This window comes from Odontesthes bonariensis, chromosome 20 (assembly GCF_027942865.1).
Source record: "Odontesthes bonariensis isolate fOdoBon6 chromosome 20, fOdoBon6.hap1, whole genome shotgun sequence".
Taxonomy (NCBI): domain Eukaryota; kingdom Metazoa; phylum Chordata; class Actinopteri; order Atheriniformes; family Atherinopsidae; genus Odontesthes; species Odontesthes bonariensis.
Window position 1 is genome coordinate 8361569 of NC_134525.1, and position 25243 is coordinate 8386811.

General features: G+C 40.8%; 1 protein-coding gene across 1 annotated transcript in view; it reads left to right on the forward strand.

Moving 5' to 3' along the window:
* Positions 1-25177, forward strand: part of tmtopsb (teleost multiple tissue opsin b) — a 44236-nt gene extending 19059 nt beyond the window's left edge. The window contains exons 3-4 of the mRNA XM_075453065.1: positions 6579-6812; positions 23854-25177. Of these exons, the coding sequence (XP_075309180.1) occupies positions 6579-6812; positions 23854-24150 (531 nt within the window). The 3' untranslated portion in view covers positions 24151-25177. The remainder of the gene's footprint in view (positions 1-6578; positions 6813-23853) is intronic.
* The last annotated feature ends 66 nt before the right edge of the window (positions 25178-25243 follow it).

Here is a 25243-nt window from a genome sequence, read left to right on the forward strand (position 1 = left end):
ACGTTAGCATCCTTCACATTGGGTGACCTTTTGTGTGTCTCTTCACATCTGTGTCTAACTGTGAGACAGATGTTGGGCAAAGGTGAAAGTTGGACAGAAAAGACGACCTTACCTCTGTCCACCACAATCGAATTCATATCGCCTTTTGCAGAGATGACCTTGACTCTTTTCTTTACATTGATGAGGTCCTTCTTTCATCTCTACCCCTGCAGATCTTTCTCAGTCTATCCTTTTCCATGTATCGCGCCCCAGCTACTATTTACTGTTCTTTTTGCAGGTCACTTGGTGTCATGCTATGGTTGGCGAGTGACATGGATGAGTTGGCGGTCGTCCCGGGCGTTGGAGAGCTGTTTTTTGCTCACTGTCCGTAGCATTGTTGTTCCCAATGTCAGGAGTTTGACCTTGTTGTTACGAGATGTTGTCTTTGAAATTTTAATGAGGCAACCCAACACTTACTGCATCCCTCTGCCAGTAAAGCCGAAAATGAAACCTTCTTTTCTCTCACACAGAGCTTTTAAACTCTAAAAGCATGGTCATGATTTTCTTCTATGATTCCAACTGCTTTTGGAGCTGGAGCTCACACTCTCTCACACTGATTGGTGTATTCCTTGTCAAAATAAAGGAAGTATGTTATTTCCTCTTCTTCTTTTGGCATCTCCCTTTGTCAGGGTTCACCACAGTGAGTCGATCTCGCATCATTGATTTGGCACATGTTTTAAGCCTGATGCAACCCTCACCATTTATCCGGGCTTGGGACCAGCACTAGAACTCCACTGGCTTGTGCTCCCCCGTGGCTGGGCGCTCACTCTCACACCTAGGGGACAACTTAGAGTCACCAATTAAGCTAACATGTATGTTTTTGGGGGGTGGAAGGAAGCCGGAGTACCCAGACAGTACCTACGTATACACGGGGAGAACATGCAAACTCCACACAGAAAGGCCCCAGCCGGGAATCGAACCGATAACAGTTTGGCAAAAGTCAAAGTCGGCTTACTTCGGATGCCATTTAGATCACTCAAGATCCGCCTATATCCATATAACGGGAAAGAACGGGGCAGAGACAACACAGCCTCAACATAAGGCATTATCTGTCTTTATTTCACCAATACTTCAAGAGGAATGAATTAATGAACGCGTACTATTGCACTGTTAGCTCAGAGCTGCTGTGTTGTTTTTATTGGGGGCTATCGGGGGCTTTCTACACCCGGGTCACTTGGGATGACGTCATTGACGCGCGCCGCTGCAGCACAGCTCATTCACTCCGTGCTCTGTGACAGTCGGTAACTTCACACGGAGTTTGCTGCTGCTGGTTCTGTGCAACATGGCAGGATATTTATCAGATTTTGACGACGTGGACGACGACTTTGAGTACGATGGACGTCCTTACCGGAGGGAATGAGCTGTGCTGCAGCGGCACGCGCAGATGACATCATCCATTAGACGCTTGTGTAGAAAGCCCCCGATAGCCCCCAATAACAACAACAACACGGCAGCTCTGAGCTAACAGTGCAATAGTACGTGTTCATTTATTCATTAAATTGTCTTAAAGTATTGGTGAAATAAAGACAGATAATGCCTTATTTGGAGGCTGTATTGTGTCTCTCCCGTTTAAATTGATATAGGTGGATCTCGAGTGATCTAAATATCTTCCGAAGGACGCCGACTTTCACCAAACTGTTATTGGTGAGTAGATTAACGTATTTTATGCCAGAAACAAGGTCCAGGTTTAAAAAAAAAAAAAATCAAACTTTCCTTTTAAATCGGCTTAGCTTATAATGACAAGTAGAAAGAAAGTCTCAGTATACTTTTGTACTAAATCCTTTGATTACGGAAGGTATAATGAATTATTCTTGTATTACTTAAATGCAAAATTGGAATTTACTTGGCTTGTGGATGTGCTCCTTTTTTTATGCAGATGGTTACACATTGATGTGGTTCATTAATATTTGCAATTCTTTAGTTTTGTGACTGAATTGATTCATACAGGCCGCAATAAAAAGACATTACAAACGTAATCATTTGAGACCAAGAGTTAGCTCTGATGAGTTAAAAAGCCACCGACATCAGTCCAACCAGTACAAAGCATCCTGCCTTTTACGCCTGTTTGGCTAAGTACTCCGTGACTCCGCCGGCTGATGCTCAACAATGAGAACAGACGCATAGTAATGACATGAAACTTGGCGTGTTATTACTTCATGTCATGTGGTGTTATTGCACGAGGCTAAACTGAGGTGGGCTGTTTGTGTGAAACTGGTGTGAAACAGAACAGAGCAGACTGAAACCAGTCTTGTCAAAGTGAAACAAACAGAATATATACTGCTGCGTGTGTTTATCCAATGATAAATCTCACGGATGAAGGTAGAAGGAGATATGATATCATTTAGAGGAGATGTGATATGACTGATTCTCTTTCAGTACTGTTTATGTGCTTGAAGCAGCAGTTAATACGCATGGAATGCAGGATTGAGTGTGTTTTCTCATAGGTTGTTCCATTGTGTTTATATTCAAAGTAAGCAAAGCTGTGATATTATACTGATGCAAGTGAAGTAAATAACACATTCATGATGTCCCTCGGTTAATTATGTCCTTGTGTAAAGATACGCATATATTACAGCATGCTCATCTTGAAAACATGAAGGTTGTGTTTCTGCCTGTCGCTGTCCTGATGAGTTAATGGGGCAAGACTTGACCACAAATAGTCCTGGCCCAGTGGAACCTACATATAATTAGAAATGAGTACAAGGCAAACTGTATGACCAGTTCCTGTAGATACTTCACAGGATGCTTCTGCAGAATATAAAACTTATTTGTGTACTCAGAGTTGAGCATTTTTAGGCTTCCCTTTTCAAGGTTTGAACAGCCTGTTTGCTTTCACTTTTAAAAATATATAGCTTTAGATAATTTTAGGTGCAAACATCAGTAACATTGTCATTTTTTTGTATGTTAGCCAGTTAGCTTAGCAAGTAGACAGGATGGGGTGAAAACAGCTGATCTGTTCTGTTTAAAGGCAACAAAATCTGGGTACCTGCTCCTTTAAAGTTAATTATTTCACTCAGTGAGTATCTTTTTAATTCATATCTAGTTTAGTTTGAGTTCGAGTTTGGTTTATTCCTTTCAGGTTTGGCTGTTCTGTGCACTTAGATAGGAAGCCTCCACAGTGCCTTAAATGTTCTTATCTCTTGAGTAAAGACTGCATTTGGGTCCTCCCTCAGGCGTGGACTGTGACCTTCGCAACACAGACTTTGTGCAATCTTTAGCTTTCATTCATGTCCTCTCGCTGTTATCTAAAATATATTGAATTACTCCTTGTTAGATGTGTGTCAAATCATGGGTCGTTGCTTTTCCTTATAGCATTCCATTTGCACGGTGACGTGCAGTGGCGCTGATGTTTGTCCGCTCACTAACAGGATGGAGCATGTCCTTGATCACGTCACCTTGTCTGCGCCATTATTGACCTGACTCTGTCACATGTTGTAACATATTATAGTTTTTCCTGCATACGCTGCCATTAAAAACTGCTCCATGTGAGCCTGAAATATTCTTAGAACATCATCGACATCCAGCTGACTCAGCAGCTGTCATCTAGATTGAAAGGCTGCGGGTTTCTCCGAGTAACATAGAATCATTGTTGAAGAGGTCACACCTAAAAACTTGGCACATTACCCTAACAGTACGACATTTATGGTCCTGTGTGATTTGGCAAGTATAGCAGGCCATAGTTTGGCTGTATTATGAGCAAATTTGTGTCCGATTATATCAAATCTGGTCTGTTTTGAAAAATAAGGTAATGGACAGGCAACTTATCCAGGGTATAACTGATATCTTATCCAATGTTAGCTGGAATTACACTGTTAGCTGGAATTACATACTATTTTTAGTATGAATACTGAGCCCATGTGGCTATATTGATTACGCTGTCTTAAAGGTTTCTGATGAACTGCTGCTTGAGCACCCGAAGGTCATCCAGCAGTGGTTTCTGTCCTAGGCCTTCATGCACTTCGCCAGACTCCCATAATATCCATCTTTGCATCATATTATACCTAAATGTTGAAAATATCAAAGTTCTTAGAGCTTGCTTTTGATTGTCTGACAGTCATTTGTGATCACTGTCGAGCACAACTTGGTGAGCCATGACCTATCCTTGCTTAGATTGACTAATTCTTTGGTGGATGCTCCTTTTATACCCAATCCTGACGCCCTCGCCCGTCACTAATCAATCTGCTGGTTGTAGAATCTTCCAGAGCACTGTTACTGTGATATTAATTCAACTTTTCTCTTATTTGTTTGCTTCATTTCCCCATTTCCCCAACTTTTTTTAGTGTGCTGCTGAAAGTATTCTCTGGAAATGACCTTTGTATTTCAAAGTTGCCCCATCCTTTATCCACTGAGCCAAAACATATGTAGTTCACAGCTGTTGTTTCAGATTGAATCAGGGGATATTTTAAGCAGAAACTTAGAGCTCAAACGGAAGCCTTTGGATGTATTGGAGTGAAGAGGTGGGATTGTATCCATTAGTTTAGGTTTAAAATGAGTTTATTTCTAAATTATAAACTTCAGTTGCGCGACTGGTGTGATACGTTGTTTGATATGAGGCGTTTCTTGAATTCATCTTGAACAAAAGTTTAAAAAAAGTGCCTCTTCAAAACAACAAAAAGATATGTGACAGTAAATTGACCAAATTGAGGCGTTTGGATTTGAAGCACACAAATTCTTTGTAAAAAACGTAGAGGAAACAACGGTTTTAGGCAAAGATTGATATTAAGTTAAAGTGGATATTTGCATTCTTATCCATGAGAATCTGACAAGAAATGCATATAGTCATGAAAGGTTTTATTGCACTTTGCAAGAAAAATAAGTCATTGTGCGTGAACGCGTAACAGAATTTCTCTTGATGTTTTTTAAGTGTGAGCTGCCGGGAGTTAATTCTCTCAGAGGAGAGTTGGCAGCATTAGTGCTGGATATGTCCTTTTAAACCTAATCAAACCTGCATCCGCACTGCCTGACCCTCTCTGTCTCTCCATCTCTCTCTGTTTACTCTCGACTTTAAAATTACATCACAGTGTTTATGAATATTTAGACGCATCTGAATGCAATATTCATGCTGGCAGAAAAGAGTCTGATTGTGCAGGTTTAAATGCCAGTTCAGCTACTGCAGCTCTCGGCAAGGAAAAATTTCATAGATTCAGTTGTCTCTCTGGCTGTCAGATGCTTGGTTCTTCTTGACTTCCGTAAGTGAGGTTTACTTCACAGACTGTTGGATTATCCTGGTGTAAGTCAGAGCAGGGAGCAAAAAACAAGGTAAGCAGTGGGGATCGACTTGGGTGGCAAATTCATGCTCAGAGGCAAGAGCATTATTTGTTGTGCAGCTCACAGGCCACTTTCATGAAATATGAAGACTATGTGTGATCTATACTTTCCTGACCCTTTACAAACCCACCACTTAGCATTTGGTACCTTTGCTAACTTAGAGTTTTTATAGTATAGTTTGTATTTGCGCAACACTAATTTATTTAACTTATTTGACATACAGTATCTGCGTTTGTTGTTTCTTCATTCCTGCAGGAAAACTGAAGTTAAAGGGATAGTTCGGCTCTTTTGACATGAAGCTGTATGACATCCCATACGAGCAATATCATTTATGAACATGTTCTTACCCCCTGCTGCGTCCTGTGAGCCGAGTTCCAGCCTCGTTTTGGCGTTGATGAAGGTAGTCCGGCTAGTTGGCTGGGGCCACAAAAATAAAACGTTTTGCTTCTCAAAACAATATGCGTTCAAAAGAGTAATACATTTGCATCACAAAATCGTTCTCCAGGAAAAAGTCAGACATCACAATCGCTTGGCGCTATTTTCTCTCCCTTCGTATCACTGCGTGCTGTGTAGACCGTGCAGACGGCACACAGCACGCGGCTATCGGCGGGTGCGAATCACGGAGTGATATAAACAGTGTGTCGCGGCCTTCTAAGTTTCCAAACTACATTTTCTAAGAAAGGCTGTGGGTGGCAACAGGTGGTTTGATTCTTGCACGCACTTCCGACTTGATTGTTTAAAAAATATATGTAGTTTATTTCCAACAAAAAATATGAACAAAACAACAAACTTAGATGAAAAACAAAAAGTAACTTAATCTGATTTTACAATTTCAAAAAGTGGTCAAAAAAGATCATTTTACCAAAACCTCCCGTCTTCACACCGGACATTTGACAAATAAAAAGCTCTTCCAACACGCCCCCCCCCCCCCCCCCCCCCCCCCCCCCCCCACGTTGTGTTCTTAATCTCTTTAATTAATGGGAGGGTCTAAAAGTTACCAAAATAATCTAAACAATTTCAAATATAAAAATGAATTACAGATTTTGATTCCACACTAAGGTATATTCTAACTGCCCAAAGAAAACTAAATTTCTAGATAGAACCTCTGATTTAAAAAAACATAAATGGCCACAACACCGTGTGTTTCTTTGCACAAAGCAGCAGTCTTACTCTGCATCAACAATAAATCTGCATTCGCCACGAAAAATCGGATGATTGGTTTGTTTTCAGTCGTCAGAGAGCAGACATAAAGCATTTTTTTTGTCTCCCAGGTCCGCAGAATGAGTTCGGTGTTGACCCGCCGGCGAGAGCAGCGGGTGCTGGTGATGGTCGTCACCATGGTGGTGTGCTACCTGGTCTGCTGGCTGCCCTATGGAGTCGCAGCCCTGCTCGCCACCTTTGGCCCCCGTGACCTGCTGACCCCGGAGGCGAGCATCACGCCATCTCTGCTGGCCAAATTCTCCACGGTTGTCAACCCTTTTATATACATATTCATGAACAAACAGGTGAGTTTTCTCTCTAAATTCAAACTTTCAAAGTAAATGCTTCTTTTCCATGTATGTCTTCCTCTCTGTGTTAGAGGCCTTATTTTCAGTTCAGCCAAGTCAGTTGTTGCCTATGAATAAACTATAAGAGGGTGGGAGAGTGAGGGGGATCATTTAAGGACTTTAACATACGAATGAGGGAGCAATGTGGTGCACAGAACAGATACAATTATTGGATGCTGCGTAAGAAAATGAGCAGACTCTGCAGGACTGACTGAATGATTGAACAGAAGCTCCATTAACACAACTAACTGTTGTGTCCAGGGTCCAGAGCTGCTCTCTTTAAGTACTTAACCTGGTTCTTTCCCTGTTTTCATGATCTTACTCATGAGAAAAGAGCAGCTGCTGCAGTTTCAAATCCAATTTCAGTGTCATTTTCCAACAAGAAACACAACTTTTAAATCATATTACGACACTTTAAGGACATTTCACTTGTTTTTTCAACACATGGCCTCAGTTGGTTGAGCTTTCAGTTCTCAATGTCAACGTCACCAGTTCAAACTAGGTGCTGTTTTTCATGCAAAGGATGAGATATTTACTTATAGTTTATTGTTATACAATTTAGTTATTCTCACAAGTCGGATTTCCATTCGCGAGCAAAGCAAATATAAAGTGATGATCTTTTCAAAAGTTGCACATAATCAATGTGAAGCAGACACGTTTCCATTGGAATTGAGTAAACTAGGCTGTGAAGTGTCACCAGAGGGTGGCGCTATAGACTACGTGCTTGTGGATGTAATTCAGTAAAGGAAGTAGTTGTACTAACTGGAAACAGATGTCAAGGAGGAAAAGAAAAAGTGAAATGGTGAAAGCTTTTCTTCAGGAATGACATTCATTTCTGGGAATACCTGGGATATGATATCACATGGGAGAAGACGCCAATCAGTCGTGTCAGGTTATTGTTTTTTTTTTTCAGCTCGAACCAGAAGCAGCTGGGGAGTTGTGAAAAATCAACCTTAAATTTGCTAAGAAACTTATTTTTCTTTTTGTAAAGTTTTACAGTTTCCATTGATCTTTTTTATTGATATATTTTAAGGGGAATAAAGAAACAGCAATTGCCAACACTTAAATTATAAATGAACCCTGATGGTAGCATTGGAAATTTCAAAGAGAGCTGTTGGAACTAGATGTAGCAACCATCATTCTTATTAAAGTTTGGGCTGTGTTAGAATATAAATAACTTCACTGTACGCCTTTTTTTCCAACCACCATACCAGAACTTTCCATTGCTTCCGGCTTTGGCCTTGCAAACAAGCTACGGCGTATATCAGCGAAACAAATGGTTTCTTTTTTTACAGCTCCCCGGAACACCAGCTTGACTCTCGCTGTTGACAAGTGCATCACCCCCTTTTATTTTCTCAGCTGTTCAGTGATCTCCTTTGATTCTTCCCACAAGCATTCAGACAACCACATCTTTGAACTGTGATGTGGGCGCTGCAGCATTTGGGACTCAGTAGCAGGTTGAAATGAGCAAAGTATCAAAATATGCTTGAAGGCTTATGAATCAAACTTTTATCTGTGTTCTCTGTTTGTTAAGCAAAGCGCACAGTACATCACAGAGCTACTACTGATTTACACCCAAGCTTACTGTTCAATGCCTCTGCGTGTTGAAATGAACACCACCGAATAGCCGAATAGATCAGCTAATTACCCTTGATTCCATAAATTACTTGTCCAGAAGCCAGAATTAAACTTTCATGTTGTCGGGTTATTAAGCTGAATGGGAGCTGGGCTTTCTACTGAGCCAAAAATCATCTGAACAATCACGGTTCAGCAAAAATGAAGCACTTATGAAGTTTTTACGATCATTTGATTTATGCTTATAGCATACTATAATGTAGCTGAGAGCAGATAATGTAGCAGATGTATAAAATGTTGATGTATTTATCGACTACTGCTTTCCTCTTGTGAACATCTATAAAATGTAAAAACAGATAATGAAGACCACCTCATACCACTTACTTGTTTGCTTTAGACTCATAGGTGAGCACAGGTTAAAGAAATGCTGCACAAATGACTAAAAAAAGTTGCATATCACTCATCTGTTTTGTGTCTAACAGCAGATTGGGTTGAATTATGAGACACCCAGGCCAGTAATTAAAGTTTTATGTGCTTTACACCCACTGGAGGAGCGAGCAGATTGCACTTTCTGTCTGCCTTTATTTACACCTTCAGACAGAGCATGCATAACACCGCCCTCCCCCTCCCACATGGCTGCCATACATATCACTGATATTCAAGGACGCAGCACAGAACAAAAAAAAAAGAATGATTAGAGGAAGTAATCTGGTTTCCATCACTACTGCTCCTAATTGACAGCAGAGCCAATTTCAAGGTGTTTTGTGCAGCATTTCACAATCAATAAATCATTAAAGAAGTCATTAGTAGATTAATTTAATGACTCTAGACAAGTATGAGCAGCACAGTTTCACACTGTGTTGCAGGTTTTGATACCGAGGATCTTTTTTTGGCCCTGTTAACGTGAAAGCAAAATATTTAAGTCCTGTTTTTTTTTAAGTGTTGTCTCAGTAAATTAGTTGACGTCATCAAATGGACCTTTAATAATGATGATAATATGACCTTGTGAAGGGAAATCTAAGCACATTTTCACAGTAGTTTGTTTTTGTGTAAATGTGGACATGATTACATACAGGAGTGAATGTTCATGGCAGTTTGTGGAAGAAGTGTTTTCCAGTTTCGAGAGGGGAAAAAGTTAACAAAAGATCGTGGAACGGCTTCGATGGTGGAGTTACACACGGGACTATGGCTGTCACCCTTCCAAAAATCAAGTTTGGACGAATTTAAAATGATTGCGCAATTCTTCGAATGTGTTCGTGTTGAATTAGAATATTCTATGATATACACATCTTTGATAAGGCACCTAATTTGGCTGACTGTGCCCGATTTTAACACATTTGTATGGGGGTCCTTCCCTCCCTCACTCAAGTGGGGGGTTTGCTAGTAGGCGAGTCTGCAGCTGCTTTGTACAAAGTAAGCAAAAAGCCTTTGTTTAGTTTGTTACAGTGTAAAATCAGGTTATTTGTTTTTGGAATTTTTCTCTTAGAGCGGCTTTCTTCGGGTGGTTCGCTAGTTTCCACAGTTTTTGTAACAGCTTAGCAAACATTAGCTTCTTTCATTGAGAGATTATAAGGGCACTTTACGTCAAGTTGATTCTAAAGCGCCCTCTGCTGGGTCACAAGTGTAATACATCTGTCTGTAAATCCTATTTTTTTAATTCGAGCAGGATACTGATGTCCGAGGTTTCCCCCACGTGCAAACATTGAATTAAAAGTGGCAGGTCTACGTGGGGCTGTGTCTGATCAAGCACTTTCTGCACTTTAGCTTGAACTTAACAGTTTTATTTTTAGTCGCTGTTTTCTTTTCATTGTGGTTAGATGTAGAAACCTAAATCACACGTTAAGGTTTAGGCATTAAAAACTCTCCCTTTTATTAAAAATGTTCTGGTTTACAGGGTGATTAGGTTTGCCGTGTTTAAAATTCATAGGCTTGAAGACTATTTGGGCTTTCCTGCATAAATAGGAAGCTATTTGTTTCACCTTTTACAATTTAGTTTGATCAACTGTTTAAAACCAAGGAAGAGAAATTCCACATATTAAAGAAATCATGAAGGAGGAGTTTTTTTTTCTTTGCTGTGGATATAATTGATTCAACTAAACCAAAAAATATATATATTTTTCTTCAATAAAGTCTACAATATAACGACTTTGCTTAATTTACTAGAGTATCAATGTCACGTCATTTTGTGAAATAGTCATCAGACAACTGCTCCGTCATATTTAGCCGGTGAAAAACTCCCCATTTGGAGGTCATAGGAGTTGGTTGGTGGAGCTACACACACGACTATCAAGCTGAGGAACTTTTAAATGTCATTTTTGTGTCCACTCGCTGTTTCATTGCTGTTTTACACTTTACAATATAAGGTATGAAGAAGTACTTGGGGTAGGATTGGGAAAGCTTTATGACCTGCTTTCAAACAAACAGATAATATCAAAATATTATTTTCCTGGATTTCCAACTGATTGTTGCCTTGAACACACAAAAACAGAAGACCTGTGGAAATACATTATTTTTGAACGATCAGTTTCGAGATGGAAGTTTTCCAGGACCAGCGTTTCATTTTTGTCTTTCTTTTCTTTTCAGCACTAAAGAGACCATCAGTGATGTAGTGTGTGATGACTGGTGTTGATTTAGATTATACTGACTAGTCAAACACATGCGTATATGAGTAATGAATATGACGTAGATAATTAATAAAATGTAGATAAATGGGCTGAGGATAGATAGCTGAAGGAATAAGCGGGAAAATCAATTTTAGAAACAGTCTCACACAACAATAATATAAAATTATGACTTTGCTTCCTTAAGAACTGCTAAAGCATCAGACGATGATCTGCTTTCTTTTTTCAGCTAAATTAAATTGAGCGTTCCTGATGTTTTGCTGATGCTTTGTCAAGTGTTTGCGTTATTCTGTGATGGGAGGAAGAGTTTCCTCAGAAGCACTGCACTTACACTGTGGAGCAAAACAGGACTGGAGCTCTTTACTCCTGACATCACAGTGGAAGAAGAAGAAAAAAACAGAGAATTTAAGGGGTAAATAATGGTGGACGAAAGGAAAGAGAGCCTGATGAGAGATGCTTGAATGAAAGTAGATGAAAGATGCTGGAGGCAAAGGCATCAGGATGGAAAGAGAGGATGGAAATGGGAATCTGAGGCTGCAGGTCAAGAACGAGTGAAAGAACCGCAGAAAAAAATTGGAAATGAATGCAAGACATTAAGATAAAAGAGAGGTGGGGAAGCGAAAGGTGACCGTCAGGAGACGTGAAGGATGAAACTTCTTTTAATCTCCTAAAGGTAACGTAGCTTTGATTTTGATTAGCATGTGATGTTACAATCAGGGAGCGACTCACTGTGATGATGACATTTCCCCCCACACGCACACACACTCTTTAATCTGCCCTTGTTTTTGTTTTTTTTTGTTATCTGCCTCCACCTCCATCTGTCACTCAGATTTTCAGGTTGTCACTTCCAAGCTTGTGAGACATTTAACTCTCTTTGATGACTGACTTGTTGCAACAGTGGAAAAGGGATGATTGAACCGCTAACTGGACGTGCAGATGAACGCACAGGAGGCTGCGCTGTGTGGCGCTTTCAGTCTTCAGTTCCTCCCAGCCCATAATTATAGCAGCAGTGTGTTGAGGCGAGTTGAAGACTTCAAGCGCTGCGCAGATTCACACCCTGGACCTCGGCTGTCATCGAAGAACTGACACCTTTACCCTTCTGGTTTGGCACGTTTGAGGTGCCATCACTGACGTCGGCCTATTTCTACAGATTTCCACTTCATCGTGTTGGCTATTTTGCACGGACATTTTGAAAAGAATGTTGCTTTGGGTTGTAAACAAGGTTCTAAATTAAACGCAGGCCTCCAGAAGTGGAAGCTTTGGTCAAGCTGGTCAGCTGTGAATAAATTGGAACAGGCTGCAAGCGTTGCCTCGCACACATTTTGTGCATGAAATTTGAATAATTGAACACTGATGTATTGTTGCAGATCTAAATCTAACAGATTTAACTTAAAGGGGGCATATTCTGGAATGCACCTTCAGTCATCAGACATGTAAATCTATTTGGTTATGCCAACTTTTAGCCACCGAGTGGCAAAGAGACAGCTGCCTCCATGGCCGCAAACTGTTTGACCATCTGGAAAACACAGAGAAATGCCTAAAATGGTAAAGATCTATTGTACAATCTGTGCGAACAGATTCATAAATAAGTGGGGGACAAATGGCTTTCAGCCACTCAGAGACAGGCTTTGTTTTGCAGTGAATACTTTGTGTCCACTGTGTTTCTGAGTCAACGTTCTTATTGTACAATACCATGACAAACCATAGACATAATAAGCTTTTATAAATGTAAACTATAAAACAATTTATTTCATGTAATTTAATGTTTCAGCCACAATGGATACATTAGCTGAAACTAACTAACTTCACTCTGGGAAAGAAACAAGATAGTAGCTCTTCCACCTCTTTATATAATGCTTTATATCCCAACAAGAAGATGTGACTTTTATTTAGCATTTTATTCTTTTCTTTTTTCCTCAGTTTCTAAAGTCTTTAAAGATTTTCATTTAGTCATTAAGCTGACTGTCGGCAGCTGTGTCATTTCTAAAATAAACGTGTTCATTTTGGTGATAATTAAATCCTCTAAAAACTTAAACAAAGCACAAAGTAATGGGTCGACGGTGAGGTCGTGGTTAGGTGAGCTAAAATAGAAGCCAATATGGTGTTCGAGCAGGAAAAAGAGCGGGAAACGGGTAGAAAAAAGAGCGGGAAACAGGTAGAAAAAAGAGCGGGAAACAGGTAGAGTTTAGGCTCCAAACTGAAGATGTTTTTTTAAAAAGAAAACATGTTTTTGATTTAAGTTGATACCAGTTATTGCGCTGAAAGTCATGAATATTACATTTTCATCTGTTTTGGAAACAAAAGGAGGGTTGCAGCTCACTAATCCAGGGCTGTACATGCATAATGTTCTGGTTCAAACTCATTCATCCCAGTTTTTGTTTACTTTTACTAATGTAAATAATGTGAATGCTTATGATGAAATTACATATATATGGTCAAAGGTTACAATAAGAATGAATTTTCTATTAGTTTGAAGGGTTTTCCTGTATTCAATAACTAACTTTTTTTTCAAATTTTTCTTAACACGCTCGGGTGGATCTTCTCTTTCTCTTGTTTTTTTAACCACTCAGACCTTTGGCTTCATTTGAAAAAAATCTTCAAATACCTGAGGGGGTTCCTGAGGAAACCTTTTCTTTCCTCAGCCTCTGTGGAAACTAGAAACATGGCATAAAAACCATTAGAGAAGAGAAACCATCCATCCATCATTTCCTTGTGCTTATCCGAGGTCGGGTCATGGAAGCAACAGATCCAGGAGGGAAACCCAAACATCCCTCTTCCCAGTGACACTGTCAAGCTGCTTCGTGAGGATCCTAATCCCTCCAGTGTGTTCTGGGTCTTACCCAGGGCCTCCACCCAGTTGGATATGCCCAAAATAAAACCTCCAAAGAGAGTCAATGAGGAGGCATTCTAATCAGATGCCTGAAACACTGACCGAAGCTGACTCCTTTCAATGCAGGAGAGCAGCAGCTTTACTCTACGGCTGAGGCCAGCCAGCCACTGAAGGAAACTGATTTCAGCTGCTTTTATCTGGGAGCTCATGCTTCAAGTCACGACCAAAACGTGTGACCATAGGTGAGGGTTGGAATTAAAATCCCTTCTCGCAACAACAACACCCTTATTTGTGCTGACAAAGCCCCCAATCTGTCTCGTGAGCCGGATCCCAAGATACTGAAACTCCTCCTCTTGAAGCAGAAACTCATCCCTGACCTGGAGCGAGTGCTCCACCCTTTTCCAGTTCAGAACCACGGCCTCGGATTTTGAAGGGCTGACTTTCAGCCCGACCGCTAAGCCAACAGATCCACATCATCCACAAAAAGCAGAGATTCACCAGACGCCCACCTGTCCACGACAAAGCCTCGAGATCCAGGATCGGTCACCCTTAAATTCAGTCAAACCGATACCCTTTGGCTAACTTCCCCAGGGAGGCTGAATAGCGTGATCCCCCATTAGTTGGCTTGAAAATGAGGCCTGAAAGGTAAAAACACATCTCTTGTATCAGGTCTGAGTGGGTTAAAATGAAACCAAGTCTCCATGTGCAAAAACTGTGACTGATCTTGTTTTTAATTTAATCTTTAAAGGTTTGAAGTCGTAAGAATTTTGTATAATTGACCTGGATAACAATGTGCTGAGAAAATTACCTCCACTTGAAGATTCATTAACACCTCCAGGGTTTGTGGTCTGAAAAGGTCAGAATCTTAAAGCATTTCTTAAGAGTTTAGAATATATCATCCTCAGCTTTTTCATAATCTCACCACGTGTGGCTTAATATTATGGGACGTACACTGTCTCTGTGACCTCTGATACACTGCAGGATGTCAATGCTTCTTGGCACTGTAAATGTCATGTGTGTTTTCCCATTAATCAATTTTTTTTCCCCATCACGTCCCCTGAGGTCTTTTTATCAGCTGCTGTGGTGAAACTGAAAATGCTATCTTTGTCATTGACAGTTCTGCTCCTTCTCTTTCTATAGTTTCTCTGTTTGATCAGAAGTTTTAGCTTTTTCTGAACTGGTTTTTTGCTCCATCATGCTGTTGCTCCCCCTATATTTAGAGGTTGCTAATTAACTGCAAATTGGCAGGATGTATTATGCAAAGTCACCAGGGTTATGTTTTTTTATCTACACTAGAAGATTTTTTTAAATCAAATATATTCAATTAAGACAATATATGAATGTAGAGTAATTGAATTTTTTTCCTATTGAGGCTCTCAGTGCATCTTACGATTGAAGTTAGCAGACTGTTAAAGTTTCCAAAGACATACTGTAAAGTTGTAAGTTTTATCACAATATTATATGACTTGTGAATATATATATATAAAAAAAATGTATTTCGGATAAACTTTGCGAGATAAGGGGTTTATAATGAAGACAAAAACTAAGAAATCCTGTGTTTCAGGTTTTAGATTCCTCTCTGTATTGACTTTTCCTCTCAAGTTGCTGCCCTGCAGTGTTTCCAGCAGTGTTATCTCATACTTTGAGCTCCTTTTGGCTGTTTTTCCATCACCTGCTCAGCTGGATGTGGGACTATGATTGAGAAGGCCAGGTCCAAAGATGCAATGCCCAGAAGTGTGTTTTATCTCACTGTCCCGGTGACGATGGAAGGCGTGCTGGTCACTGGAAGCATTACTTTGATTTCTAATTAAATACTCCACAGTATCACCAGCAGAGCCTTCCTCACACCCTCACTGCTCCTCTTCTAAGCTTCATGATGGGAGCCACACCTGTAGATGCCATCTGCTCATCCTCTCATGTCCAAGCAGGCTCTCTTCATCTTCATCTTGGTTTTCTCCCTCTGAAGTGGATTTCTTTGCAGCCATTCAATCACTTAAAGGATAAGACCGGTTTTTTGACATTGGGCCCTTGATTTCACATTATAGCATGATGTTCTACTCACCCCTGCTTGTTGTTGAACATTTGGAGCTGTTCCGAAGATATTCGCGAGGCGTCTGGCTGCTCTCTTGAGATATTCGGCCATGAAACGGTTTCCTATGGGCAAGCTCATACAGGCACAAACTATGCTGTTTATAATTTATTAATTACTCTACACTAGAACTGATAACGTGGAGGTGCGTCGCTTACTTAAAAAAATCCGGGTTATTGTAATTTTGATTTTTTTGTCGTAAAGTGGGTGTTACTGACGTCATCGTCGTGCTACTGCCACAGGCAGCCCACAGACCTGCTGCCTATTTATTCATTCGGCTAAAATTCAAAATTAGTAACCCGGATTTTTTTAAGTAAGCGACGCACCTCCACGTTATCAGTGCTGGTGTAGAGTAATTAATAAATTATAAACAGCATAGTTTGTGCCTGTATGAGCTTGCCCATAGGAAACCGTTTCATGGCCGAATATCTCAAGAGAGCAGCCAGATGCCTCGCGAATATCTTCGGAACAGCTCCAAATGACAAACAACAAGCAGGGGTGAGTAGAACATCATGTTATAATGTGAAATCAAGGGCCCAATGTCAAAAAACCGGTCTTATCCTTTAAGGCCTCCAAACAGCCGATGTTGAGCTGTGTCTGCAGCTCAAACTCAGGGAAGTGGGCTCTAAGCTGTACTATTAATTAACACTAATGATTGTCTGGAGGGTCTTTTAATTCCCTGCCTCCTTGTCTCTTCCATCCGTCCTGCATTCGTCCAAGCAGCTTGAGCAATGTCTCACCTCTTATAGTTCACCTGCCGCAGAGAGGACCTCTGAGTGAAGATGCACAAGTTTAGTCCTCAGCATCTGGTACGTTTAAAGAGGCTGTGACATATTAATGTGACACACAGATGGTGCAGCTGTCGATCTTTAGCTGAGGTCTGTTTTAAATGATGGCTCTGAAGCGGTTGTGTTTATGTTGTTGCATGTCTGCTGCAATGGCTGCTTTTTTCTCATGACTCCTTATGTCTTTAACTTGCATCACAAGTGGGAGGGACTTTGAGAAATCGAGAGCACACAAACTGGGGAATAAGAAGAAGGGTTGGTCATTCATCAGAGAAACTAACCGGCTTTGGGGTGTGCTCCTCTTTACACTTGGTATAAACATCCTTGGGTTATCATATCAGAACGGAATAAGACCACGTTTGTCTTGGATGCAACTTGGCCACATTCAGAGAGTGTAAATGTGCATGTTGAAGGACCACCTTCTCACTTGACATCCCTCTACTTCAGCAGCAAGGTTTCCACTTAGATGTTTCTCTTCATGGTCCAGTTTCCAGATAAATACTTCTTCAACGTTAGGCACACTGTCTGTACTGCAGACAGAACTTCCTGCCCCTCGTCTGAGTTAATGTCTGCGGTAAAATTGAACAGAACAGGTGTTCTTGAGCATCAGGGCTTGTGTCTCCTGCTCCATTATGCACCACAACATCTTGTATACAATGTACAGTTAGAAGTTGTCTTAGCCTTGTTCAAGAGCAAATTTTTTCCCCAACGTTGCCAACTGGAGGAGATATAGCTGCTGTCATCATTTGTTGCCTCTTTGGCATCAGTATTATGTATAAGAGCCTGTTAGCATGCAGGAGATTGCTAGTTTCAAACCTGTCCTGCACAATTGTATCTCCTTCTTGTGTCCCTTACTTTTCTACTGTGGAGTCAACTATGAATTGTTGGGGTTAGGTCTGTATGTTACAAAACACCTGGCTCGACAGTTACAAAATTCTTTGATTACAGCTTCACATTTTAATATTCTTACGTCATGATTCAGTTATCATAAAGGTTCACATGCAAAGTGAAAACCACTCCAGTTGACAACCTCATCGAGGCTTCTTTTAGGTATCTAAAACATAAAACATTGGGATTTGGCATCATTGATTGACTTAATTTTACTGTTTTTTCAGGTTAAGCTAGTACTGTATTAAATGCTTTTAATTTGACCATAAAGCAGGCCAACTAGAATTTTGATATCACCCATAAAATTCATTGCTGCCACATGGCGCTCTTATCATGCATATGCCTTCCTTGCAGACACTCCTCAGGGTGAACACAGACTGTCAGCTTCATTGTAGAGTAAAATAAAATCCTCCTTCAACCCCCCCACCAAACATTCCTAAAACAAACCACACAAATGTACAAACCTGCACAGCAGTGTGCTGAGTTCAGTATCATTGGTGAATCTCTGAGACAGGTTTGGAGTTGCATGTGAGGATTTGGTCACTCGATAGTCTTAATATCCCAATCTGTGCCTGTAATCCCTCTTGACGTCAGCCGGTCCTCCTGTGTCTCCACTCCCCTCCATTTTCTTCACACTTTTCACCCCCGCTTCGCACTTCCAGCCTATTTGTTTCCTCCAGGGTTTTGCATTTCCCGACAAACAGCTCTCCAGTAGATTAATACACAGGGCTTCGAGAAACTAGAAGAACGTAGAGCTAATTCTGAAAGCTGTATGATTTCTTCTGTGACAGAAAAAGTGGTTAATATATGATGCAGTGTCTGGCGACTGCTTAGTATCCCATTTAAAAAGCACTTCAAAATGTTCTAATTTTTGTTTCTTCCAAGGACGGGAACATGCTGGAGGAAGTGGGAACTGGGATGATGTAATAAGACACAATGGAGTGTCATGTTTCATGCCTGTTGCATCTGTGGCACCCTGGAGAAATGTAGTTGACTTTAAGTATACATTTGGAACTATAGAGTATACTAAGTACACTACGTTTATCCAGGGGCTGCCTGCTTGGCTACAAATACAGAGGAAAGAAGACAGAAAGACTTTAAACTCGGTTAAAAAATGTCTTTACTTTAAAAATGGGTCCAAAACAAGTTGAACTGTTCTCAACAGTATTGAGATTATTGCCACCGCTACAATGTTACTTGTATCTGCATTATTTATTATTATGTATATATTATTTATTTTCTTATGCCACGTTGCAAATACCCTGAGCTGGAATGAGCCCGAAACATGAAACGTGACCAAACGACTGCAGAGTGCGCAAATTGTCTAAAGAAACATGAGCACATGTGGCCACATGGTGGCGCTGTAATTAAGGTTTAAAAATGCATTTTTCGTACAGCCATTAGTCAAACTTACTTGAAATTTAAAATGCTTTACAAAAAAAAGCCTCTTGAACTTCTAACATCTGCCATATTGCATTTTTGCTCAGTCCTGATCACATCTTTTAGTATGTGTCATGGACGTCTGGGTGGCGTCTGCAGAGTGAAAGATTTCAAGACGTCTGTTCTGAGAAAAGCCGTAATAAAAACAGAAGTATTGTCATCGTCACGAGAGTTTTTCTTCCCAATGCAGTTCAGTTTGATTGTGGGGCTGGACAACAGGGTGAGTGTGGCACACAAACTGATTTGCTGCAAATCCCCTGAAACTCCTCAGACACTTTTAGGGTTCCTGTTCACATCGGGATAAGCACCTTTTTAAATAATCACATAACTAACCCTTTAAAACTTAAAATGCAGCGAGCACTAGAAGGTCAACTCAACAAATTAGGTATCATGGAGAACAGCCACGATGTAATTACCCTCCAATTACACGGACCATATATGTGCTACACATATCATATATATAGTAGCTACTTGCATAAAATGTGCAGAGTACAATGTGTGTTAATTTACAATCTGGCATACAAATGAAAAGTACTACAATCAGAACCACAGAGTATGTGCACACAGTGTTTTTTTTTTTTTAAACTTTTATCCGCATCTCTCCCCACTTCCCGGTGGCATGTTTGCTATGGTCAGCAGCTGCATTGTGATTTGGACCTCTGTTGCAGAGCAGTCCCTTATCAAAACAGCAGCTTTAATGACTAAACAAAAAACATGCACATACACAGGGAAAAAGATCAAAACATCTTGGTGCTAAGATGTTTTATGCTTTTGAAATGAGGTCCTCTACCGGAGGCCTGGAAACGTGAGGGTTCTGCACAGTATCTTCGTGGGTCATAGGACTGAGCTCTTGAGATTGTCCTTGGACAGAGATCTTTGATGTTGTTGGATCTGTTGGAGTCACTCTCCCAGTTTGGCTCGTAGCTGCAAGTGCTCTGATTACCTCTGGCACCACTGTTGCCTTCACTTCCCACATCTTAGGCCTTGGTGTTGGACAACCTTCTTGTGGTCCTTCTTCTTTATGTTGCTGTCAAAGAAAGCAGAATTGTTATCGCTACTAATTTCTCCTGTATTCTGTCAACCACTACAATGTCTGTTTGGTTGGCCATGGTGAGTTTATTAGTCTGGATCTGGAAGTCCAAGATGGTCTTAGTTCTGTCATTCTCCATCAACTTCAAAGGTCACTGTGACGATTGGATTTCCAACCCACCCTAAGTACAGATGTTCCTGCACACTTCTCCTGCCACTTGGTTATGCATGCTGTGTTCTTTCCACATGCTTTGGAGAGACATATGCTGCCCAGTGTTGGTCAAATTACTTTTAAAAAGTAATTATTTACTGTTACTAGTTACTGCTCCCAAAAAGTAATTGAGTTAGTAACTCAGTTACCCCATTGTAAAAGTAATTAGTTACTCAGCAAAGTAACTGTGGCGTTATTTTTTATGTTCTATTCTTTAACATCAAATATGTTTATATTAACTGATTGAAGAATAAAAACACTATATACAGTAATTTAGAACATTCGGTATTTATTTTAACTCAATAGATTGCAGCCTGCCATATGATGCATAGAAATAAAAACAAATATTGAATATAAAATGGTGATGTCACGCCCATGGACTCATTTTTTAGTTTTCATGTTTTAGGTTATGCTTTTGTTGTCAGTCCATGTTTAGTTTTGCCTTAGTTTCCCTTCACTCTGTTCCTTAGGTTCATTCACTTCACCTGTGTTTTTTCCTCAGCTGCACTCACTCCCCAATCACTCCCAGCCCTCTATTTAGTTTCCTGCCTCCCCTGTCGTTTTTGTCGGATTGTGTCTGTTACCTGCCTTGACCTGATTCCCGTAGATATCCATGTTCTACGTTCCCTTCGTTAAGTTAAGTATTTATTCCATGTCATGCTCAGTCTGTTTTTTGAATCCGTCTAAGCCGCGCTTTTGGTTCGTTACTTTGTTTTTGTGAAATAAACCCAGTTTTCCTTTGAAGTCCGCATCCGTGTCCTCCCTCAACACCACCTCCCTGACAGGTGATGGTGGTCACCTGTTTCTCACCCGAAAAATCGAGTGTTATTTGTTTTCGAGTGGCTCCGTCTCCTCGCTGGGGCTCACGCTAGCAGCCTTTGGGCTTGGGGTTGGTAGCAGCTGCAGAAGCAACAAGTGCTTCATATTCGCATGGGTTGATGTGAGGTGCTTCATTACATTTGAGTTACTTGAGGCAGACGTGGATAAAGTTTTTTTCCCTGGGCATAGCGTGCATGTTACATACACATTCTTGCCTTTGGAAGTAGTGCCGGTACTTCCAGTTAGAGAACGCTACCTTTGAACTTCCCTGGCTCGTCGCCATAGTCGCTGTCTCGTGTGTGTTTAGTAGTAGTCGTCAGCGCGTGCAGTGAGATGGCGTGAGCAGGGCATCCGCCCACCCAGCCAATCATCATCGCATTTGCAACGGTGTCATCATCCCCACCCCTGCTATCTCCAGGCAGCATGCAGCTGACGTGTAGCCGAAAGCCTACAACCAAATTGTAGTAACGCGCCACTTTATATTCTCAGTAACGATAACGGCGTTGTAACGATGGAAAAAGTAATTAATTAGATTACTCCGTTACTGGAAAAATAACACGGTTATTAACGCCGTTATACTTAAACGCTGTTACTCCCAACACTGATGCTGCCATCTAAATGACAGATTTTTCAGGGAAGGTCTTGCTTATTTTACCAACACAAAAAGCAGTCTGCAAGTATTACCACAGCATAGCTCTGCAGCTCTGACCTGTTACAAAACAACTATATAAAACCATTAAATAACTATGGGTCGTCTCTAAGGAAAGATTTCAACTGAAATCAACACTTTGCAACACTTATGTTACAGACAGGACACTCCTCTGTCACAGAAAAACTTTTCAAGGTTGCCAGATAAGGCAAGAGCTAACGCCCCTAAGAACTACGAATAATACTGCTGGCATGGAAAGGTTTTGTGGCAAAATAGGCTGCCATCCAGATGATCTCTACATTGATCCAAATTATAAAGATCTCTCTTATTTCAGCTAGTTAATGCCACACCACGCTCCGCATCTGTTGCAACTTGGCTACTTGTGGTCCAGATCAGTCACCCAGCAAAAAACATCTGTTGAACAGGTTGAGCAGAATAAATCCTGACGCAAACAAGAGAAGAAAAAAAAATTACTTTTTAAAAGAGGAGCTGATGCACCACAGCGACAAACATTCCCTTTTTAATTTAAAAGTGCATACACATTAAAAAAAGGAATAAATAAGTGATAATCAGTTCTAAAATCTGACATGTCTGTACTTTTTCAGGTAAGTTTAGTGTTTATGTGATTTGTAAATCATTACATTCTGTTTTTATTTACATTTTACACAGTTTCAGTGACACAGGCCCCACTATGACACCACAGCATTTTAATTTAACTTCATGGCCTTATTTCTCTATAGCTCCTATAGCTGTAGAGTTCTTATCTTCCATTTTTTAGAAGTCTGAGGCTACGTTCATATTACCCAACAAATCTTCCATTTGAAAAGGTCTGAATTAAGTCTCTTCTTCATTCCCTTAAATGCGAGCCTTAACGCCATCCTGTACATGGCGCAGAAAGAAAATATAACTAATACGAGCGCTTCCACTTTCACTAAACAAATCACAAAGTCTCATGAGGAGGAGGGAAGGGTGACGGTGGAAGACACCGATTAAACTTAGCCGATTAAACATAACCCACCCCCATGGATTGTCACGTCCATGGGGTTTTCCCGATGTTTTGAGTTCTTGGTTTTGTGTTATCATGTTTTGGTTTGTTTCATGTCTTGGTTTTCTGGCTCATGTTTGGTTCTAGTTTTCTAGTCCAGGTCTTGTATTTAGTTTTGCCATTGTCTTCCCCACAGTTTCTGTTTGCTCATTAGTTGTCACTCACGTCACCTGTTTGTCATTGTCCCCAGCTGCACTCACTCACCATTCACTCCCAGTTCCCTATTTAGTTTTCAGGCTCCCCTTTCAGTTTGTGATTTCTTTCCACGATCTCACGATTCCCTTGCCACGTCAAGCCACGATAAGATAAGTGGTTTTTCATATCATGCCAAGTCTTTTGTTGTTTCTTTAGTCATAGTCATGTTACTGTTTTTTGTCCCACAGTTAAGTTTTTTGTCATCCGGCTCAGCCGCGATTTTTGTTTTGTCTTAAGTTTTTAAATAAACCAAGTTTTACTTTTTACACCTCTGAGTCCGCATCCGTGTCCTGCCAACCTGCCAACACACGATACAGATTAAATCAGATTAAACATAGCCTCAGATTAAATATATTCAAACTACTTTACCACCAACGTCAAACACTTCTGTTGTACTCTTTAACCCTTAAAATCCATTAAGTCTCTTTTTTTTTAAATGATTAATCTTTAGAAAACAATACGCTTAATCAGAACCATCATTCAACTATTAGGGCCGTGGCTCAGTGGTGAGAGTGGGTCGTCCAATGACCTGAAGGTTGGTGGTTCAATTCCCACTCTCACTGCTCAAAGATTGGTGAACTGAACATGCTCCCTGGGCGCTGTGAATGGCTGTGTGAGGCTCCAGTGTATGGCATCCGTCTCCATGAATGTGTGACCCTGTGCATGTGTGTGTTCAACAGGTGCCAACCTGGATGGGTTAAAAGTGGAGGACAAATTTCATGTATCTACATGACAATAAAGTCTAAATTTCTATTACTTTACAATCACTGCTGTTATCACCACACGACAAACAGTGATCTAATCCCCTCCTGTGTGTGTGTAGTTTTACAGGTGTTTTCGGGCATTCTTCTGCTGTTCCATCCCCGAGCATGGTTCCACTATAAAGACATTTTCACGGCCAACTAAGACGTTCCGCACACCTCGCCAAGAGAGGGACCTCCACATGTCCGCCGCAGCCCCATCCACAGTCCTGCCCACGCCCAACTCCATCCGCCGGTCCTCACAGGGGGCAAGTCACACGGTGCCGTCTTCAACGAATCAAGGCTGCGGCCCTTCTGAGGATCCTCCCGCTGTCGGCTCCAAACCTAAATTCATTCTGGTGGCTCACTTCAAGGAATAATGGGAGAAACAACGAGAGCTGGATTTTCACAGATAAGAGCAGGAACAAATGAACAGGGGAGCAGGTCTCCGGTGAAGACAAATCCTCTTAAAAACAGTGCTAATGCAAAGTGAGCAGACAGAATCTTAAATACTTGCTGGGACATTGTAATCCCAGAACAGGCGAGGTCAGCAAACAAAAGACACGAGATAGCTCATCCTGCTTACCAGCGATTCTGTACAAAGCAGAGGGAAGATGTGAAGACTAGGGCTACCAAGTGCTCCATGTTGACATCACACACTTTTGTCATTGAGATGTACTTGCCATAAACACGTCTGTCATGCACAAGAGCACAAGCGTTGCGTTGAAGCTCACTTATTTCTGCCTGAAGTTTAGCAAAAAGGGCCCTGAGAGATTCATCCTAGATTTACATAAAACAAACTTTGTATTAGTTTGTCAGGGCAGCAACTTGTTCCACACAGCAGAGGAGTTCATTTTAGTTTGTTTCTGGGCAAAGGTCAGGGCTGTGGGGTCAGATTACAGCCCACACGGAGTGAGTGATAACAGAGTGATGACTCATGTACGGTGGTCTTTAACCCGTCTTTAAAATGTTGGACGCACCAACTTAGTTTCAGAGAAGATTTATTTTAATCCCATTATTATTTAGTGGCTATTAGCACTTTCTCACAGTTCACTAAATGATTTATAAAGCACTATAAGGTGGTTGTGGACATCCAAAAGTAATTTTTAAGTATTTATTTAAACAAAAATGTTTTTAACAACTACAACTTAACTCTTAAGGCTGAATTGTGTCACAAACCATGAATTTTATGTTTATATACTGTGACAGGAAGACCTGAAGGGACTCTTCTAAATGTTTCTTATTACTGCTATTGCACCTGGACAGCAATGAGGAGAAATCTTGGACCATTCCTCCCCACAAACTGTTTCAGCTAAGCAGCATTTCCTCTGCTGTAACCGTTCCAACTGATGACTTTTCTTCTTTCATTGTTGATTTATTTTTGTGTAAAAGTAAATGTTGTACAGATTTCTGTGGGTGTTTTACCGTAACCCTTTGGTTCTTTTTCACCTCATTGAGAACTGCACAATAACT